The 22,845-nt window shown below is 41.8% G+C and overlaps 1 protein-coding gene across 1 annotated transcript in view; it reads right to left on the reverse strand.

The window, feature by feature from the left end:
- LOC128667103 (complement C4-like) overlaps nt 1-22,845 on the reverse strand; it is a 236,879-nt gene that overhangs the window by 22,807 nt on the left and 191,227 nt on the right. Inside the window, 3 exon segments of the mRNA XM_053721997.1 lie at nt 10,582-10,671; nt 10,786-10,888; nt 12,288-12,362. Of these exon segments, the coding sequence (XP_053577972.1) occupies nt 10,582-10,671; nt 10,786-10,888; nt 12,288-12,362 (268 nt within the window).

Consider the following 22,845-nt stretch of genomic DNA (forward strand, 5'->3'; position numbering starts at 1 on the left):
GAGTACTGGTTTGGGCTGGTATCATCAAAGATGAGCTTGTGGGGCCTTTTCGGGTTGAGGATGGAGTCAAGCTCAAATCCCAGTCCTACTGCCAGTTTCTGGAAGACACCTTCTTCAAGCAGTGGTACAGGAAGAAGTCTGCATCCTTCAAGAAAAACATGATTTTCATGCAGGACAATGCTCCATTACACGCGTCCAAGTACTCCACAGCGTGGCTGGCAAGAAAGGGTATAAGAGAAGAAAATCTAATGACATGGCCTCCTTGTTCACCTGATCTGAACCCCATTGAGAACCTGTGGTCCATCATCAAATGTGAGATTTACAAGGAGGGAAAACAGTACACCTCTCTGAACAGTGTCTGGGAGGCTGTGGTTGCTGCTGTACGCAATGTTGATGGTGAACAGATCAAAACACTGACAGAATCCATGGATGGCAGGCTTTTGAGTGTCCTTGCAAAGAAAGGTGGCTATATTGGTCACTGATTTGTTTTTGTTTTGTTTTTGAATGTCAGAAATGTATATTTGTGAATGTTGAGATGTTATATTGGTTTCACTGGTAAAAATAAATAATTGAAATGGGTATATATTTGTTTTTGTTAAGTTGCCTAATAATTATGCACAGTAATAGTCACCTGCACACACAGATATCCCCCTAAAATAGCTATAACTAAAAACAAACTAAAAACTACTTCCAAAACTATTCAGCTTTGATATTAATGAGTTTTTTGGGTTCATTGAGAACATGGTTGTTGTTCAATAATAAAATTAATCCTCAAAAATACAACTTGCCTAATAATTCTGCACTCCCTGTATATACACACACTGTGCTCTCTTTCAACTGTATATACACATATGTATTGCGCTCTCTCACCTGTAAATATTCACACACTGCGCTCTTCTCTCACACCTGTATACACACAGACGCACTGCGCTATCTCTCACCTGTATATACACACATTGCGCTCTCTCTCACCTGTATATACACACATTGCGGTCTCTCTCACTTGTATATACACACACTGTGCTCTCTCTCACCTGTATATACACACACTGCGCTCTCTCTCATCTGTATATACACACACTGTGCTCTCACCTGTATATACACACACACTGTGCTCTCTCTCACCTGTATATACACTTACTGCGCTCTTCTCTCACACCTGTATATATACACAAGTACTGCTCTGTTCTCTCAACTGTATATACACATATGGATTGCGCTCTCTCACCTGTATATATATATACACACACTGCGCTCTCTTACACCTGTATATACACACACTGCGCTCTCTCTCACCTGTATATACACACACTGTGCTCTCTCTCACCTGTATATACACAAACACTGCGCTCTCTTACACCTGTATATACACACACTGTGCTCTCTCTCACCTGTATATATACAAACACTGCGCTCTCTTACACCTGTATATACACACATGTACTGCGCTCTCACCTGTATATACACACACTGCGCTCTCTCTCACCTGTATATACACACACTGTGCTTTCTTACACCTGTATATATACACACTGCGCTCTCACCTGTATATACACACACTGCGCTCTCTCTCACCTGTATATACACACACTGTGCTCTCTCTCACCTGTATATATACACACTGTGCTCTCTTACACCTGTATATACACACACTGTGCTCTCTCTCACCTGTATATACACACACTGTGCTCTCTCTCACCTGTATATACACAAACACTGCGCTCTCTTACACCTGTATATACACACACTGTGCTCTCTCTCACCTGTATATATACAAACACTGCGCTCTCTTACACCTGTATATACACACACTGTGCTCTCTCTCACCTGTATATATACACACACTGCGCTCTCTTACACCTGTATATATACACATGTACTGCGCTCTCACCTGTATATACACACACTGTGCTCTCTCTCACCTGTATATACACACACTGCGCTCTCTCACCTGTATATACACACACTGTGCTCTCTCTCACCTGTATATACACACACTGTGCTCTCTCTCATCTGTATATATACACACACTGCGCTCTCTTACACCTGTATATATACACATGTACTGCGCTCTCACCTGTATATACACACACTGTGCTCTCTCTCACCTGTATATACACACACTGCGCTCTCTCACCTGTATATACACACACTGTGCTCTCTCTCACCTGTATATACACACACTGTGCTCTCTCTCACCTGTATATACACACACTGTGCTCTCTCTCACCTGTATATACACACACTGTGCTATCTCTCACCTGTATATTCACACACTGCGCTCTTCTCTCACACCTGTATATATAGCCAACTACTGCTCTGCTCTCTCAACTGTATATAAACATATGTATTGAGCTGTCTCTCACCTGTATATATACACACACTGCGCTCTTCTCTCACACTTGTATATATACACAACTACTGCTCTGCTCTCTCACCTGCATATATACACACAAACACTGCGCCCTCTTACACCTGTATATATACACATATACTGCACTCTCACCTGTATATTCACACACTACGCTATCTCTGACCTGTATATACACACACTGCACTCTTTCACCTGTATATAAACACACTGCACTCTCTCTCACCTGTATAAACACAGACACACTGTGCTCTCTCTTACCTGTATATACACACATGGTGCTATCACCTGTATATACACACACTGTGCTCTCTCTCACCTGTATATACACACACTGCGCTCTCTCTCACCAGTATATACACACACACTGCGCTCTTCTCTCTCACCTGTATATACACACACTGTGCTATCTCTCACCTGTATATACACACACTGCGCTATCGCTCACCTGTATATACACACACTGTGCTCTCTCTCACCTGTATATACACACACTGTGCTCTCTCTCACCTGTATAAACACACACTGTGCTCTCTCTCACCTGTATATACACACACTGTGCTCTCTCACCTGTATATACACACACTGCGATCTCTCTCACCTGTATATACACACACTGCACTCTCTCTCTCACCTGTATATAATACACACACTGCGCTCTCTCTCACCTGTATATACACACACTGCGCTCTCTCTCACCTGTATATACACACACTGTGCTCTCTCTCACCTGTATATACACACACAGCGCTCTCTCTCAACTGTATATACACACACTGTGCTCTCTCTCAACTGTATATATACACACACTGTGCTCTCACCTGTATATACACACACAAACACTGCACTCTGTGCTCTCACCTATATATACACACGTACTGCGCTCTCATCTGTATATATACGCACGTACTTCGCTCTCTCAACTGTATAAAAAACACATATGTCTTGCGCTCTCACCTTTATATACACATATGTATTGTGCTCTCTCTCACCTGTATATACACATATGTATTGCACTCTCTCTCACCTGTATATACACACGTACTGCGCTCTCTCATCTGTATATACACATATGTACTGTGCTCTCTCTCAACTGTATATATACACACAAACATTGCGCTCTCTTACACCTGTATATATACACATGTACTGCGCTCTCACCTGTATATATACACACACTGTGCTCTCTCTCACCTGTATATACACACACAAACACTGCACTCTTACACCTGTATATACACACACTGCGCTCTCACCTGTATATACACACACAAACACTGCACTCTCTTACACCTGTATTTACACACATTGTGCTCTCTCACCTGTATATACAAACACTGCACTCTCTCTCACCTGTATATACACACACTGCTTTCTCTCTCACCTGTATATACATACATTGCACTCTCTCTCAACTGTATATACGCACACTGCGCTCTCTCTCACCTGTATATACACACACTGCACTCTCTCTCACCTGTATACACACACACACTGCTCTCTCTCATCTGTATATACACACACTGCGCTCTCTCACCTGTATATACACACACTGTGCTCTCTCTCACCTGTATATACACACACTGTGCTCTCTCTCACCTGTATATACACACACTGTGCTCTCTCTCACCTGTATATACACACACTGTGCTATCTCTCACCTGTATATTCACACACTGCGCTCTTCTCTCACACCTGTATATATAGCCAACTACTGCTCTGCTCTCTCAACTGTATATAAACATATGTATTGAGCTGTCTCTCACCTGTATATATACACACACTGCGCTCTTCTCTCACACTTGTATATATACACAACTACTGCTCTGCTCTCTCACCTGCATATATACACACAAACACTGCGCCCTCTTACACCTGTATATATACACATATACTGCACTCTCACCTGTATATTCACACACTACGCTATCTCTGACCTGTATATACACACACTGCACTCTTTCACCTGTATATAAACACACTGCACTCTCTCTCACCTGTATAAACACAGACACACTGTGCTCTCTCTTACCTGTATATACACACATGGTGCTATCACCTGTATATACACACACTGTGCTCTCTCTCACCTGTATATACACACACTGCGCTCTCTCTCACCAGTATATACACACACACTGCGCTCTTCTCTCTCACCTGTATATACACACACTGTGCTATCTCTCACCTGTATATACACACACTGCGCTATCGCTCACCTGTATATACACACACTGTGCTCTCTCTCACCTGTATATACACACACTGTGCTCTCTCTCACCTGTATAAACACACACTGTGCTCTCTCTCACCTGTATATACACACACTGTGCTCTCTCACCTGTATATACACACACTGCGATCTCTCTCACCTGTATATACACACACTGCACTCTCTCTCTCACCTGTATATAATACACACACTGCGCTCTCTCTCACCTGTATATACACACACTGCGCTCTCTCTCACCTGTATATACACACACTGTGCTCTCTCTCACCTGTATATACACACACAGCGCTCTCTCTCAACTGTATATACACACACTGTGCTCTCTCTCAACTGTATATATACACACACTGTGCTCTCACCTGTATATACACACACAAACACTGCACTCTGTGCTCTCACCTATATATACACACGTACTGCGCTCTCATCTGTATATATACGCACGTACTTCGCTCTCTCAACTGTATAAAAAACACATATGTCTTGCGCTCTCACCTTTATATACACATATGTATTGTGCTCTCTCTCACCTGTATATACACATATGTATTGCACTCTCTCTCACCTGTATATACACACGTACTGCGCTCTCTCATCTGTATATACACATATGTACTGTGCTCTCTCTCAACTGTATATATACACACAAACATTGCGCTCTCTTACACCTGTATATATACACATGTACTGCGCTCTCACCTGTATATATACACACACTGTGCTCTCTCTCACCTGTATATACACACACAAACACTGCACTCTTACACCTGTATATACACACACTGCGCTCTCACCTGTATATACACACACAAACACTGCACTCTCTTACACCTGTATTTACACACATTGTGCTCTCTCACCTGTATATACAAACACTGCACTCTCTCTCACCTGTATATACACACACTGCTTTCTCTCTCACCTGTATATACATACATTGCACTCTCTCTCAACTGTATATACGCACACTGCGCTCTCTCTCACCTGTATATACACACACTGCACTCTCTCTCACCTGTATACACACACACACTGCTCTCTCTCATCTGTATATACACACACTGCGCTCTCACCTATATATACATACACTGCTCTCTCTCACCTGTATATACACACACTGCACTCTCTCTCACCTGTATACAAACACACTGCTCTCTCTCATCTGTATATACACACACTGCACTTTCACCTGTATATACATACACTGCGCTCTCACCTGTATATACACACACTGCACTCTCACCTGTATATACACACACTGTGCTCTCTCTCACCTGTATATACACACACTGCACTCTCTCTCACCTGTATATACACACACTGCTATCTCTCACCTGTATACACACACACTGCACTCTCACCTGTATATACACACACTGCACTCTCACCTGTATATACATACACTGTGCTCTCACCTGTATATACACACACTGCTCTCTCACCTGTATATACACACACTGCGCTCTCACCTGTATATACACACACTGCTCTCTCACCTGTATATACACACACTGCGCTCTCACCTGTATATACACACACTGCTATCTCTCACCTGTATATACACACACTGCTATCTCTCACCTGTATACACACACACACTGCACTCTCACCTGTATATACACACACTGCACTCTCACCTGTATATACATACACTGTGCTCTCACCTGTATATACACACACTGCTCTCTCATCTCTATATACACACACTGCGCTCTCACCTGTATATACACACATTGCGCTCACACCTGTATATACACACACTGCACTCTCACCTGTATATACATACACTGTGCTCTCACCTGTATATACACACACTGCTCTCTCACCTGTATATACACACACTGCGCTCTCACCTGTATATACACACATTGCGCTCTCACCTGTATATACACACATTGCGCTCTCACCTGTATATACACACACTACGCTGTCACCTGTATATACACACACTGCGCTCTCACCTGTATATACACACACTACACTCTCACCTGTATATACACACACTGCGCTCTCACCTGTATATACACACACTACACTCTCACCTGTATATACACACACACTACACTCTCGCCTGTATATACACACACTACACTCTCACCTGTATATACACACACACTACACTCTCACCTGTATATACACACACTACGCTCTCACCTGTATATACACACACTACGCTCTCACCTGTATATACACACACTACACTCTCACCTGTATATACACACACTACACTCTCACCTGTATATACACACACTATGCTCTCACCTGTATATACACACACTACGCTCTCACCTGTATATACACACACTACACTCTCACCTGTATATACACACACTATGCTCTCACCTGTATATACACACACACTATACTCTCACCTGTATATACACACACTACGCTCTCACCTGTATATACACACACTACGCTCTCACCTGTATATACACACACTACACTCTCACCTGTATATACACACACTACACTCTCACCTGTATATACACACACTACACTCTCACCTGTATATACACACACTATGCTCTCACCTGTATATACACACACTACGCTCTCACCTGTATATACACACACTACACTCTCACCTGTATATACACACACTACACTCTCACCTGTATATACACACACTACACTCTCACCTGTATATACACACACTATGCTCTCACCTATATATACACACACTATGCTCTCACCTATATATACACACACTATGCTCTCACCTATATATACACACACTGCACTCTCTCTTACCTGTATACACACAAGCGCTGTGGCAAACCTAGCCACTTCTGGACTATAATGTAAGAAAGGTTGTCTGTGACAGACCCTTCGGTCAGGACTGAAAGTGTTAACTTTATTTTCTAACCACAAGTGGCTGGCTCCAGCTACAATCTAATTAATGCTTAGCATTCTATTGTTTGATCACCCCCAGAGAGAAACGCCTAAGTGATAAGGAGAGTCAAGAGTGTCCTGTGGTTGAAGTGTTTAAGTAATATAATCCTATTGTATCATGTCAAGGGCGCTTCTCCCTTTTATCTAATGTACAACATTCTTTCAACCCCCATCTGGGGGGGGGGGGTCAAAAACCTGTATAAATCTGTATGCTGCCTTCAAATAAAGTGTTATTCTGTTTAAAACCTGAAAACTGGCTGGGTTGTGAACTGCTGATTCCCTATGCAGGACATTGTTCCCTGGTGTTAACCCTTGGTATCCGGTTGGTACCGTTACAATTGGTGGCAAGCGACGGAATGAACCTTATCGCCCAGAAGAGCAACTACACAAGCCAGTAACCTCAGGAAGAGGGGGATTACTACAATACTGACTAAGATGGAAGGAGTACCAGGGACCGAAGTGAATGGAGATGGATTATTCTAAGCTAAAGAGACAAACGTAAAAGGAACTGCTAGAAGCCAGGGGAAAGATAGGCAGCAGCAAACCCAAGGCTATATTAATTGCTGAGCTGATGGAGGGAGACAGAGCTCGCAGCGCTACGCCTCCAGCAGCCATGGAGGAGACCCTATACCAGAGGGAAATGAGGACCAGGCTGGAATTTTTACCCCAACCTGTACCACGGGATATGCTATCCGTGGTAATGGCAGATGTGCAGGAGTACGTGATGGCACACAGTCCGCGGAATGCATCCTCCCGAGCAGAATCCATTTTGGACGCACTCAGCAACCCAGTAAGACCCAAAATCCCATACCATGCATTTAAAATGTTTTGTGAGGAGAAGGATGAGATTGATGGGTATTTACAGGATTTTGAGAGACTGTGCGAGTTACATGATTTGGAGCAGTCCGTATGGGTGCCGGTGCTAGCAGGCAAGCTAGCCGGTAGGGCAGCGGAAGCGTATCGCGCTGTACCCAGGGAGGACAGCAAGGATTACGCTAAAGTGAAGAGAGCGATCTTGGAAAGATATGCCATTACCTCAGAGGCATACCGGCGCAAGTTTAGAGGCCTGCGCAAGCCAGAAAGAGATTCCCATGCAGAGTGGGCCCACAAGCTGGATCAAGCATCTCAGGGGTGGATACAGGCCAGCCAAGCTACCACCATGGAAGAATTGCGACAACTGATGCTGTTGGAGCAATTCTTTAACGGCTTGTCCCCAGAAGCCCAAGAATGGGTGAGAGATCGAAAACCCCTCACCTTAACCGAAGCAGCCAGATTAGCAGACCAGCATTTTGATGCCAGGAGGCACCATGGACTACAGCCTAACAACGGACGGGCTAATATACAATGCCACACCTGCAAGCAGTGGGGACATATGGCACGTGAGTGCACCCAAAATCAGAGCAGACAAGCTTGGAACCAGGTCAGACAGAACCTGGCCCCAAGGGCGGCTGCTCACCATTACCAAACGGAGCCAGCCGCTCATGAGGTGTTGAGCACCCAAGCCGAGGAACCCCTGGGAATTCTGCATGAGGTGATGTCGGTCCAGGGACTTCGGGATTCGGGAGCTACTTTAACCCTGATAGCTCCCCATTTGGTGCCGGATACAGCACCCACTGGCGGGTCCGTGGCAGTACGAGGGGCAGGGGGAGCAGTATACCGATTGCCCCCTGCTAGAGTGGAGTACAGACCCCCAGTCACCCCAGCAGCTGCCAGTTACCAACCCCCGGCGCACCGCTATACCACACGGCCTCCGGCCACGAACTACCCTCAGAGAGCCCGGTTCAATTCGCGGGGCTACTCACAACCTATTCGGTGCTTTGGATGTAAGCAACTAGGGCACAAAAGACCAGAGTGTCCCCTAAAGGCAGCGAATCAAGCACAGTCCTGGAGAAGACCCGCTGGCGGAATCCCACATAATCCTCAGCCTGTGGCCCGCTACGTAGAGGCGCCAGAATGCTGGGGCAGCCTACATGAAGCAGACCCCGTGCAAGCTGCCCACCGGAATAACCGGCAACGGGTTAAAGTGAATGGGAAGGAGGTCAGTTGTCTACGGGATACTGGTGCTACCATGACCTTGCTTCAAGAGAACTTGGTGCCTGAGAAACAGCACACTGGAGACACTGTGGCTGTGAGGGTAGCAGGGGGCACTGTGTTCCGCCTACCTGTTGCCAGGGTACATTTGGATTGGGGAGTGGGCGATAGACTTGTGAATGTGGGGGTCAAGAAGGACTTACCTGCTGATGTTCTCCTTGGAAATGACTTGGCCCCCCTTGTTTCTGCCTATGCTCCCATGGATCCCGCTAATGTTAACCCTGTGACTACCCAAGCCCAGTCCCTCCGGGAAGAGACGCTTCCATGTTTGGGGTGGGGGCAGTACTGAGCCAAGTTGGAGCAGATGGCGGAGAACACCCCGTAGCTTACTTGAGCCGAAAGTTGTTGCCCCGGACATCCCCAAGCCGATCCGTTGGGATCAGACTGTGTATGCCGGCTTGGTTCTGGGGGAGCATTGTGGCAAACCTAGCCACTTCTGGACTATAATGTAAGAAAGGTTGTCTGTGACAGACCCTTCGGTCAGGACTGAAAGTGTTAACTTTATTTTCTAACCACAAGTGGCTGGCTCCAGCTACAATCTAATTAATGCTTAGCATTCTATTGTTTGATCACCCCCAGAGAGAAACGCCTAAGTGATAAGGAGAGTCAAGAGTGTCCTGTGGTTGAAGTGTTTAAGTAATATAATCCTATTGTATCATGTCAAGGGCGCTTCTCCCTTTTATCTAATGTACAACATTCTTTCAACCCCCATCTGGGGGGGGGGGTCAAAAACCTGTATAAATCTGTATGCTGCCTTCAAATAAAGTGTTATTCTGTTTAAAACCTGAAAACTGGCTGGGTTGTGAACTGCTGATTCCCTATGCAGGACATTGTTCCCTGGTGTTAACCCTTGGTATCCGGTTGGTACCGTTACAAGCGCATTGACTCTCATGTTTATATACATACACACCGTGTTACATATGCACATGACTTTCAGCTGTATACAACATACAAAGAGACAGTTATCTGTCCATGAATGGGAAAAAATCACCTTCAGCACACTGGCAAACATCCTTTGAGCATAGGGTGTCAATAAAGTTTGACTTGGACGGTGCACCATAGAACACATTGCATTTTCTCTCTGTTGAGATAAAAGGGGTTAATTTGCTGCCTCTATATGGATTAAAGCATCAAATACATAAAAGTTGTTGCCAAAGATTGTTTGTTTAGTACAGTGAATGTCTGTAGCAATTACCTGGTTCATAAAAATCATATAAGATTGCAGATGCAGGCTGTAGGAGTGAGATCCTCACTGTCTGTATTGCATCAAAAGATATGCATTCCTTGCTTTCTGAGACCTGAAGAGGAAAATAATAAAAATGAAAGAACAATCTTCATATTGTGTGTGTGTGTGTATTTGTATATGTGTGTGTATGTATATATGTGTGTGTATATATATGTGTGTGTGTGTATGTATATGTGTGTCTGTGTGTGCATATGTGTGTGTGTATATGTGTGTGTGTATGTGTGTGTATGTGTATGTATATGTGTGTATGTATATGTGTGTATATGTATATGTGTGTGTGTCTGTGTGTGTATGTATATATGTGTGTATGTGTATGTATATGTGTGTGTATGTATATGTGTGTGTATGTATATGTGTGTATGTATATGTGTGTATGTGTATGTATATGTGTGTGTGTCTGTGTGTGTATGTATATATGTGTGTATGTGTATGTATATGTGTGTATGTATATGTGTGTGTGTGTGTATGTATATGTGTGTATGTATATATGTGTGTATGTATATGTGTGTATATGTGTGTATGTATATGTGTGTATGTATATGTGTGTGTGTGTGTATGTATATGTGTGTGTGTGTCTGTGTGTGTATGTATATATGTGTGTATGTATATATGTGTGTGTATGTGTGTATATGTGTGTATGTATATGTGTGTGTGTGTGTATGTGTGTGTATGTATGTGTGTGTATGTATATGTGTGTGTATTTGTATATGTGTGTGTGCATCTATATGTATGTGTGTGTGTGTGTGTATGTGTGTGTATGTATATGTGTGTGTATGTGTATATGTGTGTGTGCATCTATATGTATGTGTGTGTATGTGTTTGTATGTATATGTGTGTGTATTTATATATATGTGTGTGTGTGTATCTATATGTGTGTGTGTGTATGTATATGTGTGTGTCTGTGTGTGTATGTATATGTGTGTGTGTGTCTATGTATATATGTGTGTGTGTTTAAGTGTGTGTATTTGTATATGTGTGTGTATTTGTATATGTATGTGTGTATGTATATGTGTGTGTGTGTGTGTCTTTGTGTGCATGTGTGTGTATGTATGTAGGTGTATGTGCTTGTATGTGTATTTGTATATCTGTGTGTGTGTTTGTGTGTATGTGTGTATTTATGTATGTATATGTATGTGTGTCTGTGTGCACGTGTGTGTATGTATATGTGTGTGTATTTGCAGCCACCAATCATCAGTTGGCTCCCAGTAGTACAGTGCTTCTCCTGAGCCTACCTATGTATGCTTTTCAACAAATGATACCAAAACACAAAGCAAATTATATAACACATGTAAATTGGAAAGTAATTTAAAACTGCATGCTCTATCTGAATCAAGCTTTAATTGTCACTTTACTGTCCCTTTAAGTATGCAGACAACCCCAGAGACTAGACAGACCATTTGCTTTATGTTCTCAGTTAGAATCTATTTTTCTGATTACTTTTTCCTTCTCACCTCATCAAAGTATAGCAGGAGTCTTCCAGCCTGGATCTCATAATGGCTGATGTACCTTTCAGAACTGTTTTTCAGCTGTAGGAAACAAATAGAGGAGACACATAATTAGATGTATCTGTCTGTAGCTATTTGCAAAGGCTGCTTAGTGAGGGCTACAGAATCGAGGGATCCGAGTTACCTTCTGAATTGGATTAACCTTTATATAGGACACTTTTGTATTATTGTCATATCAGATACATTGTTTTGGTTCTTTAGATTGCTTTATTGCCACGCTCTGCTGTTTGAGTTTGCTATTTTTGGTCAGTATGTTACACTGACACTACAGTCACTATATAATCGATATAATTGAAACAATAGTTAGCTTGGTTATATAATCGATACAATAGTTATCTCACTGTAGATACTTTTTGATATATTTGTTGCATATTTGCTATAAGGATTTGTATACATCTTTATCCATCTGTTTACTTAGCACTTCAGTATTTACCATTGGCGCCTCTTACAGCTACCAGTTTGGCTCAAATTAAGGTTACATTTCTGCCTGCTGTGTATCTTAGTTATCAGAATCGAGGGATCATGATCTCAAGTCAGGGGATAGAATGTTCTTGAGTAATCTGTGAAAGCTCTTTTTTTTACAGAAAAGATGATTAATAAATCATTCATGGAATAGACCTCCAATAGAGGGGGTAAGGACAACGATGGCAAGGCATTCTGGGATATGCATAAGGCTATCTTCAGAATTCATTAAATGGATAGAAACGTCAAAATTGAAATTTGAAATTTAAGCATTTTTGCAATATACACCTATTAGAAGAGAGCTAAAGATGTTATATGTTGCTTCTGCTGAGGAGTAATTTGTGTCATACAAGTGTCTATAAAACAATGGGAGCTGCCATGTTGTAAGCTAGGTTACTTCCTCTGCTGTGGCCAATTAGAGACAGTTATAAATAGGTCACTAGAGTGTGCAGCCAATGGCTGTGTGGAATATAACAGTGTTCTGCACTTCCATTTCTAACAGGAAATGAAAAGCTCACAATTTCAGAATGGAATTACAGGAAAAGGGGACAAAATAAATAATGAAAGTATATGTCAAAGACTTTAATGTCTGTTTATCTCTGCTCAGACTAGGATTGCCAGCTGTGCTTCATACAAATACCAGACAACTTATAGGTAATTGGGCACAGGTGGAAGGAGGGGTCACACAATATCCCCCCCCCCCAAGTTCAATCTTAGGCCCCACGCTTGATTCCACTGTTTAGATTTTTCACAACTGAGCAGTCATTTTATCCCCTTGGTTGTCAGTAACACACATACACAATTACCCCCTTAGTTGTCAGTAACACACATACACAATTACCCCCTTGGTTGCCAGTAACACACATACACAATTACCCCCTTGGTTGCCAGTAACACACATACACAATTACCCCCTTGGTTGCCAGTAACACACATACACAATTACCCCCTTGGTTGCCAGTAACACACATACACAATTACCCCCTTGGTTGCCAGTAACACACATACACAATTACCCCCTTGGTTGCCAGTAACACACATACACAATTACCCCCTTGGTTGCCAGTAACACACATACACAATTACCCCCTTAGTTGTCAGTAACACACATACACAATTAACTCCTTAGGTGTCAGTAACATACATACACAATAGTGATTTGAACCCCTTAACTGCCATGAGCACATACACACAGCAATGATTTAACCCCTTCTTGGCTTGCTTTTAACATATATAATCGAAAATGCAGTGTTTTTGGGCTATATTGCTAATGCTTAGAGGCATAGGAGGCCCTTTAAATTTAGCTGGCACTCATGGTTCTTTAAAAATACTGGACATTTAAGATGGACAACCTGCTAAAATACTGGACTGTCCAGTTAAATACTGGACAAATGGCAGCCCTAGCTCAGACCAGTGAGTGAAAAATATAAATGAGTTTGTGCACTGATCAAGCAATCATGTAGCATGTTTTATGGATCTTGTGGGATATGCGGCAGACTCTTTGGATGGAAGTGGAAAAAATTTAACGCCTAGATTTAGAGTTTTGTCGGTAAAGACCCGCGGTGCTAACAAGGCTTTTTTTTTCCAGTGCACCCTAAAGCCAACGCTGGTATTACGAGTTGTCTGAATGGCTGCGTTAGCCTCAGAAAAGGGAGCGTTGAGCATAATTTAGCTCCACTTCAACCCTCAATACCAGCGCTGCTTACGGTAGCGGTAAGCTGGAAAAACGTGCTTGTGCACGATATCCCCATAGGAAACAATGGGGCTGAGCTGGCTGAAAAAACACCTGCAAAAAGCAGAGTTCAGCTCCTAATGCAGCCCCATTGTTTCCTATGGGGAAACACTTTCTAAGTCTACACCTAACACCCTAACATGAACCCCGAGTCTAAACACCCCTAACCTTACACTTATTAACCCCTAACCTGCCGCCCCGCTATCGCTGACCCCTGCATTATATTATTAACCCCTAATCTGCTGCTCCGGACACCGCCGCAACCTACATTATCTCTATGAACCCCTAATCTGCTGCCCCTAACATCGCTGACACCTACATTATATTTATTAACCCCTAATCTGTCCCCCCCCAACGTCGCCGCCACCTACCTACACTTATTAACCCCTAATCTGCCGACCGGACCTCGCTGCCACTATAATAAATGTATTAACCCCTAAACCGCCGCACTCCCGCCTCGCAAACACTATAATAAATTGTATTAACCCCTAATCTGCCCTCCCTAACATCGCCGCCACCTACCTCCAATTATTAACCCTTAATCTCCAGCCCCCAATGTCGCCGCTACTATAATGAAGTTATTAACCCCTAAACCTAAGTCTAACCCTAACCCTAACACCCCCTAACTTAAATATAATTTAAATTAATCTAAATAAATTTACTATAATTAAATAAATTATTCCTATTTAAAACTAAATACTTACCTATAAAATAAACCCTAAGATAGCTACAATATAACTAATAGTTACATTGTAGCTATTTTAGGATTTATATTTATTTTACAGGCAACTTTGTATTTATTTTAACTAGGTACAATAGCTATTAAATAGTTAAGAACTATTTAATAGCTACCTAGTTAAAATAATTACAAAATTACCTGTAAAATAAATACTAACCTAAGTTACAAATACACCTAACACTACACTATCAATAAATTAATTAAATAAATTACCTACACATTCAATCAGCCATTCAGATTGACCTCGCATTCTATTGGCTGATCGGAACAGCCAATAGAATGCGAGGTCAATCCGATTGGCTGATTGGATCAGCCAATCAGAATTTTCCTACCTTAATTCTCGATTGGCTGATAGAATCCTATCAGCCAATCGGAATTCGAGGGACGTCATCTTGGATGACATCATTTAAAGGAACCGTCATTCGTCGTTCAGTCGTCGGACAGGATGGATGTTCCGCGTCTGAGGTCTTCAGGATGCTGCCGCTCCAGATGGATGAAGATAGAAGATGCCGCTTGGATGAAGACTTCTACCGGATGGAAGACCTCTTCTGCCTCGCTTGGATGAAGACTTCTACCGGATGGAGGACCTCTTCTTGCTCCGCTTGGATGAAGAATTTGGCTCGGCTGGGTGAAGACGACTCAAGGTAGGGAGATCTTCAGGGGGTTAGTGTTAATGCTGCTTTTTAACCCTAACGCAGAACTCTAAATCTAGGCGTGAATTTTTAGAGTTACATTTCAGGAAAATTAGATTAAATAAATAATTAAATTGTGTGTTTGTTTTTTAACGCTAAAAATATGTCATTTTCAGCGTTAAAACAGCACCGCAGCCATTACAAGTCTTGTCGGTATAGGTGTACCGCAAGCCTTTTAGCCTGTAACGCAACATCAGTGCCGCAGTCGTAAAAATTACGTTTTTTTCATGGGATTCTCATAGCACAGCCATTACGAGTTCTGCGGTGAGGCTAAAAAACCTGCGTTACAGCCTAAAATGACAAGATCCGTAACGCCATCTAAAGTCAGTAGTTATGAGTTTTACGCAACAAAGCTGTAACATAAAACTCATAACTAAACTGCTACAAAGTACTCTAACACCCATAAACTACCTATTAACCCCTAAACTGAGGCCCTCCCGCATCACAAACACTAAATTAAATTTACTAACCCCTAATCTGCCGCTCCCAATATCGCAGCCACTAAAAAAAAATATTAACCCCTATTCCACCGCTCCCCAACATCATCACCACTATAATAAACGTATTAACCCTTAACCCGCCACCCTCCCGCATCGCAAACACTATTTAAATATAATTAACTCCAATCTGCCGTCCCCCACTATAATATACCTATTAACCCCTAAACCGAAAGCCCCCCACATGGCAATAAACTAAATTAAACTAGTAACCTAACGCCCCCCTAACTTTAGATTAAAATTACAATTTCCCTATCAAATTAAATTAAAACTTACCTGTCAAATTAAAAAAACTAAGTTTAAACTAACAATTAAACTAATAGAGGATAGGATTTAAGCAGCTCTCATTCTATTGGTTGATTTGAATCAGCCAATAGAATGAGAGCTGCTTAAATCCTATTGGCTTATTTGAACAGCCAATAGGATTTTAGCAGCTCTAATTGCTATTGGCTGATTCAAAATTTTCAGCCAATTGGAATGCAAGGGATGCCATCTTGAAACGGCTCCCTTGCTTTGAAAATTCAGTGTACAGCAGCGACCGTATGAAAAGGATGATCGGCGCCGGATGTCTTCAGGATGGACCCACTCCACGCTGCCGGGATCAAGATAGAAGACGCCGCCTGGATGAAGATTGAAGAGGCCGCCTGGATGAAGACTTCTCGATACTTGGTTAAGGACTTTGCCGCCGGAATGAAGATCGTTCAAGGGGGACTTCAAAAACTAAGTGAATCGTTGGGGGCTAGTGTTAGGCTTTTTTATGGGTTTTTTAGATTAGGGTTTGGGCAGCAAAAGAGCTTAATGCCCTTTTATGCCGCCTGGATGATGATTGAAGAGGCCGCCTGGATGAAAACTTCTCGCTGCTTGGATGAGGACTTTGCCGCCGGGATGAAGATCGTTCAAGCAGGACTTCAAAAACTGTAAGTGGATCGTCGGGGGTTAGTGTTAGGCTTTTTTAGATTAGGGTTTTAAGGCCAATACCCATACAAATGCCCTTTTCAAGGCAATGGGTAGCTTAGTTTTTTTTTAAATAGTTTTTATTTTATTTTGTGGGTTTGGGGGGGTGGAGGTTTGTAATATTAGTGGGTATTTGTATTTGTATCTTTAGGGCAATGCCCTACAAAAGGCCCTTTTAAGGGCCCTTGGTAGTTTATTTTAGATTAGGTTTTTTATTTTGGGGTGTTTTTTTTAAATGGGTATTAGAATAGGAATAATTTTTATTATTTTTTAAAATTTGTTTGTTATTTTGTGTAATTTTGTTGTTTGTTTTGGGGTGGGTTTTTATTTTTAGATTAGGGCTTGGGCAGCAAAAGCGCTAAATGCCCTTTTAAGGGCAATGCCCATACACATGCCCTTTTCAGGGCAATGTGTAGATAAGGTTTTACTTTATTTTTATTTTGTGGGTTTGGGGGGTGGGGGTTTGTATACTGTTAGGGGGAGTTTGTTTTTATAGCAAAAGAGCTGTTAACTTTAGGGCAATGCCCTACAAAATGCCCTTTTAAGGGCCCTTGGTAGTTTATTCGCGATTAGGCTTTTTATTTTGGTTTTTTTTATTTTTTATTAAAGGGTATTAGAATAGGAATCATTTTTATTTTTTTGGATAATTTCTTTTTTTTTTTGTAATGGTAGGTTTTTTATTTTTTGTGATTTTAGTGTTTTTTTATTTTTTGTAATTTCAGGTTTTTAGGTTTTACTTCACAGGTAATTTTGTATTTTTTTTAACTAGGTAGTTAGTAAATAGTTAAAAAGTATTTACTAACTAGTCTACCTAGTTAAAATAAATACAAACTTATCTGTGAAATAAAAATAAAACCTAAGCTAGCTACAATGTAACTATTAGTTATACTGTAGCTAGCTTAGGTTTTATTTCACAGATAAGTTTGTATTTAGTTTTAAATAGGTATTATTTAGTTAATAATTGTAAGTTTAATTTAGCTCTATTGTAATTATGTTAGGGGTGTTAGGGTTAGGTTTAGGGTTAGGTTTATTGGTATGGGTAAATTGTTTAATTTAAATTTTTGCGATGTGGTGGCTGGCGGTTTAGGGGTTAATAGATTTATTTAGTGGTAGTGATGTGGGAGGCCAGAGGTTTAGGGGTTAATAGCTTTATTTAGTTGCGGCGATGTCAGGGAGCGGCGGAATAGGGGTTAATAGATTTATTATAGTGTGGGCGATGTTGGGGTGCAGGGGAATAGGGGTTAATAACTTTAGTATAGTGGTGGCGATATCGGGAGCGGCAGATTAGGGGTTAATAGTTTTATTTAGGTGGCAGCGATATTGGGGGCGGCAGATCAGGGGTTAATAGCATTATGTAGGTGCCGGCAATGTCAATGGGGGGAAGATTAGGGGTGTTTAGACTCAGGGTTTATGTTAGGGTGTTAGGTTTACACGTTAGTTTTTTTTTTCCCATAGACATCAATGGGGCTGCGTTACAGAGATTTTTATTCTGCGATCGCAGGTGTTAGACTTTTTTCTGACCCGCTCTCCCCATTGATGTCTATGGGGAAAGCGTGCACGAGCACGTCAAAACAGCGCTTGTTTTTGGTGCGGTATGGAGCTTAAAAGCACCATATCACACGCACAAGCTGGGTTTTTAAAAACTTGTAATGACTGCACTATAGGGGGTTAAATAACGCAACTTTTGTTGCGTTTGTTAATTTCCCTATAGCGCGCATAACTCACAATCTAGCTGTATGTGCATTACAAGTTGTTTATACTATACATAATTAAACATTTTATGGAGAATTACATTTTGAATTGTCCTTTAAATCTGACATACAACAGATCTCTGCACATTTGCTTTTATGTGTATAATGCATTATATGCATCTGAGACCTAGATTACAAGTGGAGTACTACTGATAGCTGTTAGTCGGAGAAGTGCTTTACTTACCGCGGACACGGTGTTGCAGCACGCTAGGTGCTGCACCGTTATGGAAGATGGAGTTGGCAGATAACCCATCAGAAGGAGATTTGCTGTTATAAGTAATGTTGCCGCGATGAGCTTACTGGATACTCTTTTGTCTGGACTGCATTTTTAACTAAGCTTGTGCACTATTCTTACCACTCTTTACAGTGAGTGCAGAATTATTAGGCAAGTTGTATTTTTGAGGATTAATTTTATTATTGAACAACAACCATGTTCTCAATGAACCCAAAAAACTCATTAATATCAAAGCTGAATAGTTTTGGAAGTAGTTTTTAGTTTGTTTTTAGTTTTAGCTATTTTAGGGGGATATCTGTGTGTGCAGGTGACTATTACTGTGCATAATTATTAGGCAACTTAACAAAAAACAAATATATACCCATTTCAATTATTTATTTTTACCAGTGAAACCAATATAACATCTCAACATTCACAAATATACATTTCTGACATTCAAAAACAAAACAAAAACAAATCAGTGACCAATATAGCCACCTTTCTTTGCAAGGACACTTAAAAGCCTGCCATCCATGGATTCTGTCAGTGTTTTGATCTGTTCACCATCAACATTGCGTGCAGCAGCAACCACAGCCTCCCAGACACTGTTCAGAGAGGTGTACTGTTTTCCCTCCTTGTAAATCTCACATTTGATGATGGACCACAGGTTCTCAATGGGGTTCAGATCAGGTGAACAAGGAGGCCATGTCATTAGATTTTCTTCTTTTATACCCTTTCTTGCCAGCCACGCTGTGGAGTACTTGGACGCGTGTGATGGAGCATTGTCCTGCATGAAAATCATGTTTTTCTTGAAGGATGCAGACTTCTTCCTGTACCACTGCTTGAAGAAGGTGTCTTCCAGAAACTGGCAGTAGGACTGGGAGTTGAGCTTGACTCCATCCTCAACCCAAAAAGGCCCCACAAGCTCATCTTTGATGATACCAGCCCAAACCAGTACTCCACCTCCACCTTGCTGGCATCTGAGTCGGACTGGAGCTCTCTGCCCTTTACCAATCCAGCCACGAGCCCATCCATCTGGCCCATCAAGACTCACTCTCATTTCATCAGTCCATAAAACCTTAGAAAAATCAGTCTTGAGATATTTCTTGGCCCAGTCTTGACGTTTCAGCTTGTGTGTCTTGTTCAGTGGTGGTCGTCTTTCAGCCTTTCTTACCTTGGCCATGTCTCTGAGTATTGCACACCTTGTGCTTTTGGGCACTCCAGTGATGTTGCAGCTCTGAAATATGGCCAAACTGGTGGCAAGTGGCATCTTGGCAGCTGCACGCTTGACTTTTCTCAGTTCATGGGCAGTTATTTTGCGCCTTGGTTTTTCCACACGCTTCTTGCGACCCTGTTGACTATTTTGAATGAAACGCTTGATTGTTCGATGATCACTCTTCAGAAGCTTTGCAATTTTAAGAGTGCTGCATCCCTCTGCAAGATATCTCACTATTTTTGACTTTTCTGAGCCTGTCAAGTCCTTCTTTTGACCCATTTTGCCAAAGGAAAGGAAGTTGCCTAATAATTATGCACACCTGATATAGGGTGTTGATGTCATTAGACCACACCCCTTCTCATTACAGAGATGCACATCACCTAATATGCTTAATTGGTAGTAGGCTTTTGAGCCTATACAGCTTGGAGTAAGACAACATGCATAAAGAGGATGATGTGGTCAAAATACTCATTTGCCTAATAATTCTGCACTCCCTGTATACCTTTTCCATTCTGAAGTGACCCTGGCCTTGTTCCTAATGCCAAGCCTGAATAGGTGGTGTTAAAAGGTCATCTCAGATTTCCTCTCAGTTCTTGGCTATTCATATGTAGACTGAAGCATTCTTGTTCCTTGCCTATTCCTCAGATATTGACCCTAGCAAAGATTCTGGCTTACGCATCCGGTCTATAATACAGTATTTGTGGTCTGATTTTCTGGCTTATGAACTTTGGAACTGTACCCTGGCTTTTGCACCTGTTTTATCCTCCTGTTCTGATGCTTGGTTCTGGACGTCTCTTCTGGTTCTGACCTCTGGTCTGTTTACGGATTACCATTCTACTATTCGAACTGGTTCCTGCTACCCATTCTCTGCTCAGCTGGTTCCAGACAGAAAAACAGGTAATCTCTTAATTATTTTATAAAGCAGAATGCTCTATCCATACCTTAAAGGGACACTGAACCCAATTTCTTTCTTTCATGATTCAGATAGAGCATGACATTTTAAGCAATTTTCTAAATTACTCCTATTATTAATTTTTCTTAGTTCTCTTCCTATCTTTATTTTAAAAGCAGGAATGTAAATCTTAGCAGCCAGCCCATTTTAGGTTCAGCACCATGGATAGCACTTGCTTATTGCAGGCTTACATTTACCCACCAATAAGCAAGCATAACCCAGGTTTTCAACCAAAAATGGGACGGCTCCTATGCATCACATTCCTGTTTTTTAAATAAAGATAGCAAGAGAACGAAGAAAAATTGATAATAGGAGTAATTTAGAGCAGCCAGCCAATTTTAGGTTCAGCACCATGGATAGCACTTGCTTATTGCAGGCTTACATTTACCAACCAATAAGCAAGCATAACCCAGGTTTTCAACCAAAAATGGGACGGCTCCTATGCATCACATTCCTGTTTTTTAAATAAAGATAGCAAGAGAACGAAGAAAAATTGATAATAGGAGTAATTTAGAGCATGCAATTTTAAGCCACTTTCTATCTGAATCATGAAAGAAAAAAATTGAATTTAGTGTCCCTGTAACCCTACACTAAGAATAATGCTCAACCTGGTATTTTAAGTCAATGGTTAAAAGTTTTACCAGAGAATGTTAGTGCAGCCGACATATTTTTTAGTGCACCCTATGCTTTCAGTAGATTGTGCAGGGTGCGCTATCGTTCCTCATATTACAAGTGGTGAGTTATGTGTTATATAAATATCACAACATTATTGAATATTTGGGAAAAACTCTTTCAACTTCAGGTTAAGGGATAGGGCTCCATTTATTAAGCAGTGGACGCTACTTCAGAGGTCCAACGTTTCTGACTCACCTGGAACGGAAGTTCAGAAGCAGCGGTCGTTAAGGTGACGGATTGAAATCATCCAGATACGATATGATTGGGATGATTGACAGCCCCTGCTAGTAGCCGATTGGATGCCAGTGAGCAGGGGTGGCATTGCACAAGCATTTCACCAGAATGTCGCTATAGCGAATCATGTCCACTTGACACTTAATAAATCTAGACCATAGAGTGATAACTTTTTTAGCGCACCATATAGAAACCTGTTATGTTTAGCCCATCTGTGCTATCCGACCTACAGGTTTTAGTGCTCCCTGCGCTTCCGCTCACGTGCTTACATTTTGCTCTGAAGTTGTAATATGGAAGTAAAAAATAGAAACGCTATGCGCTCTAGCGATGTTAGCGTACCATAGCGCTACCATTTCTACGCTACACTTGTAATCTCGGTCTAAATG

This window comes from Bombina bombina, chromosome 7 (assembly GCF_027579735.1).
Source record: "Bombina bombina isolate aBomBom1 chromosome 7, aBomBom1.pri, whole genome shotgun sequence".
NCBI lineage: Eukaryota > Metazoa > Chordata > Amphibia > Anura > Bombinatoridae > Bombina > Bombina bombina.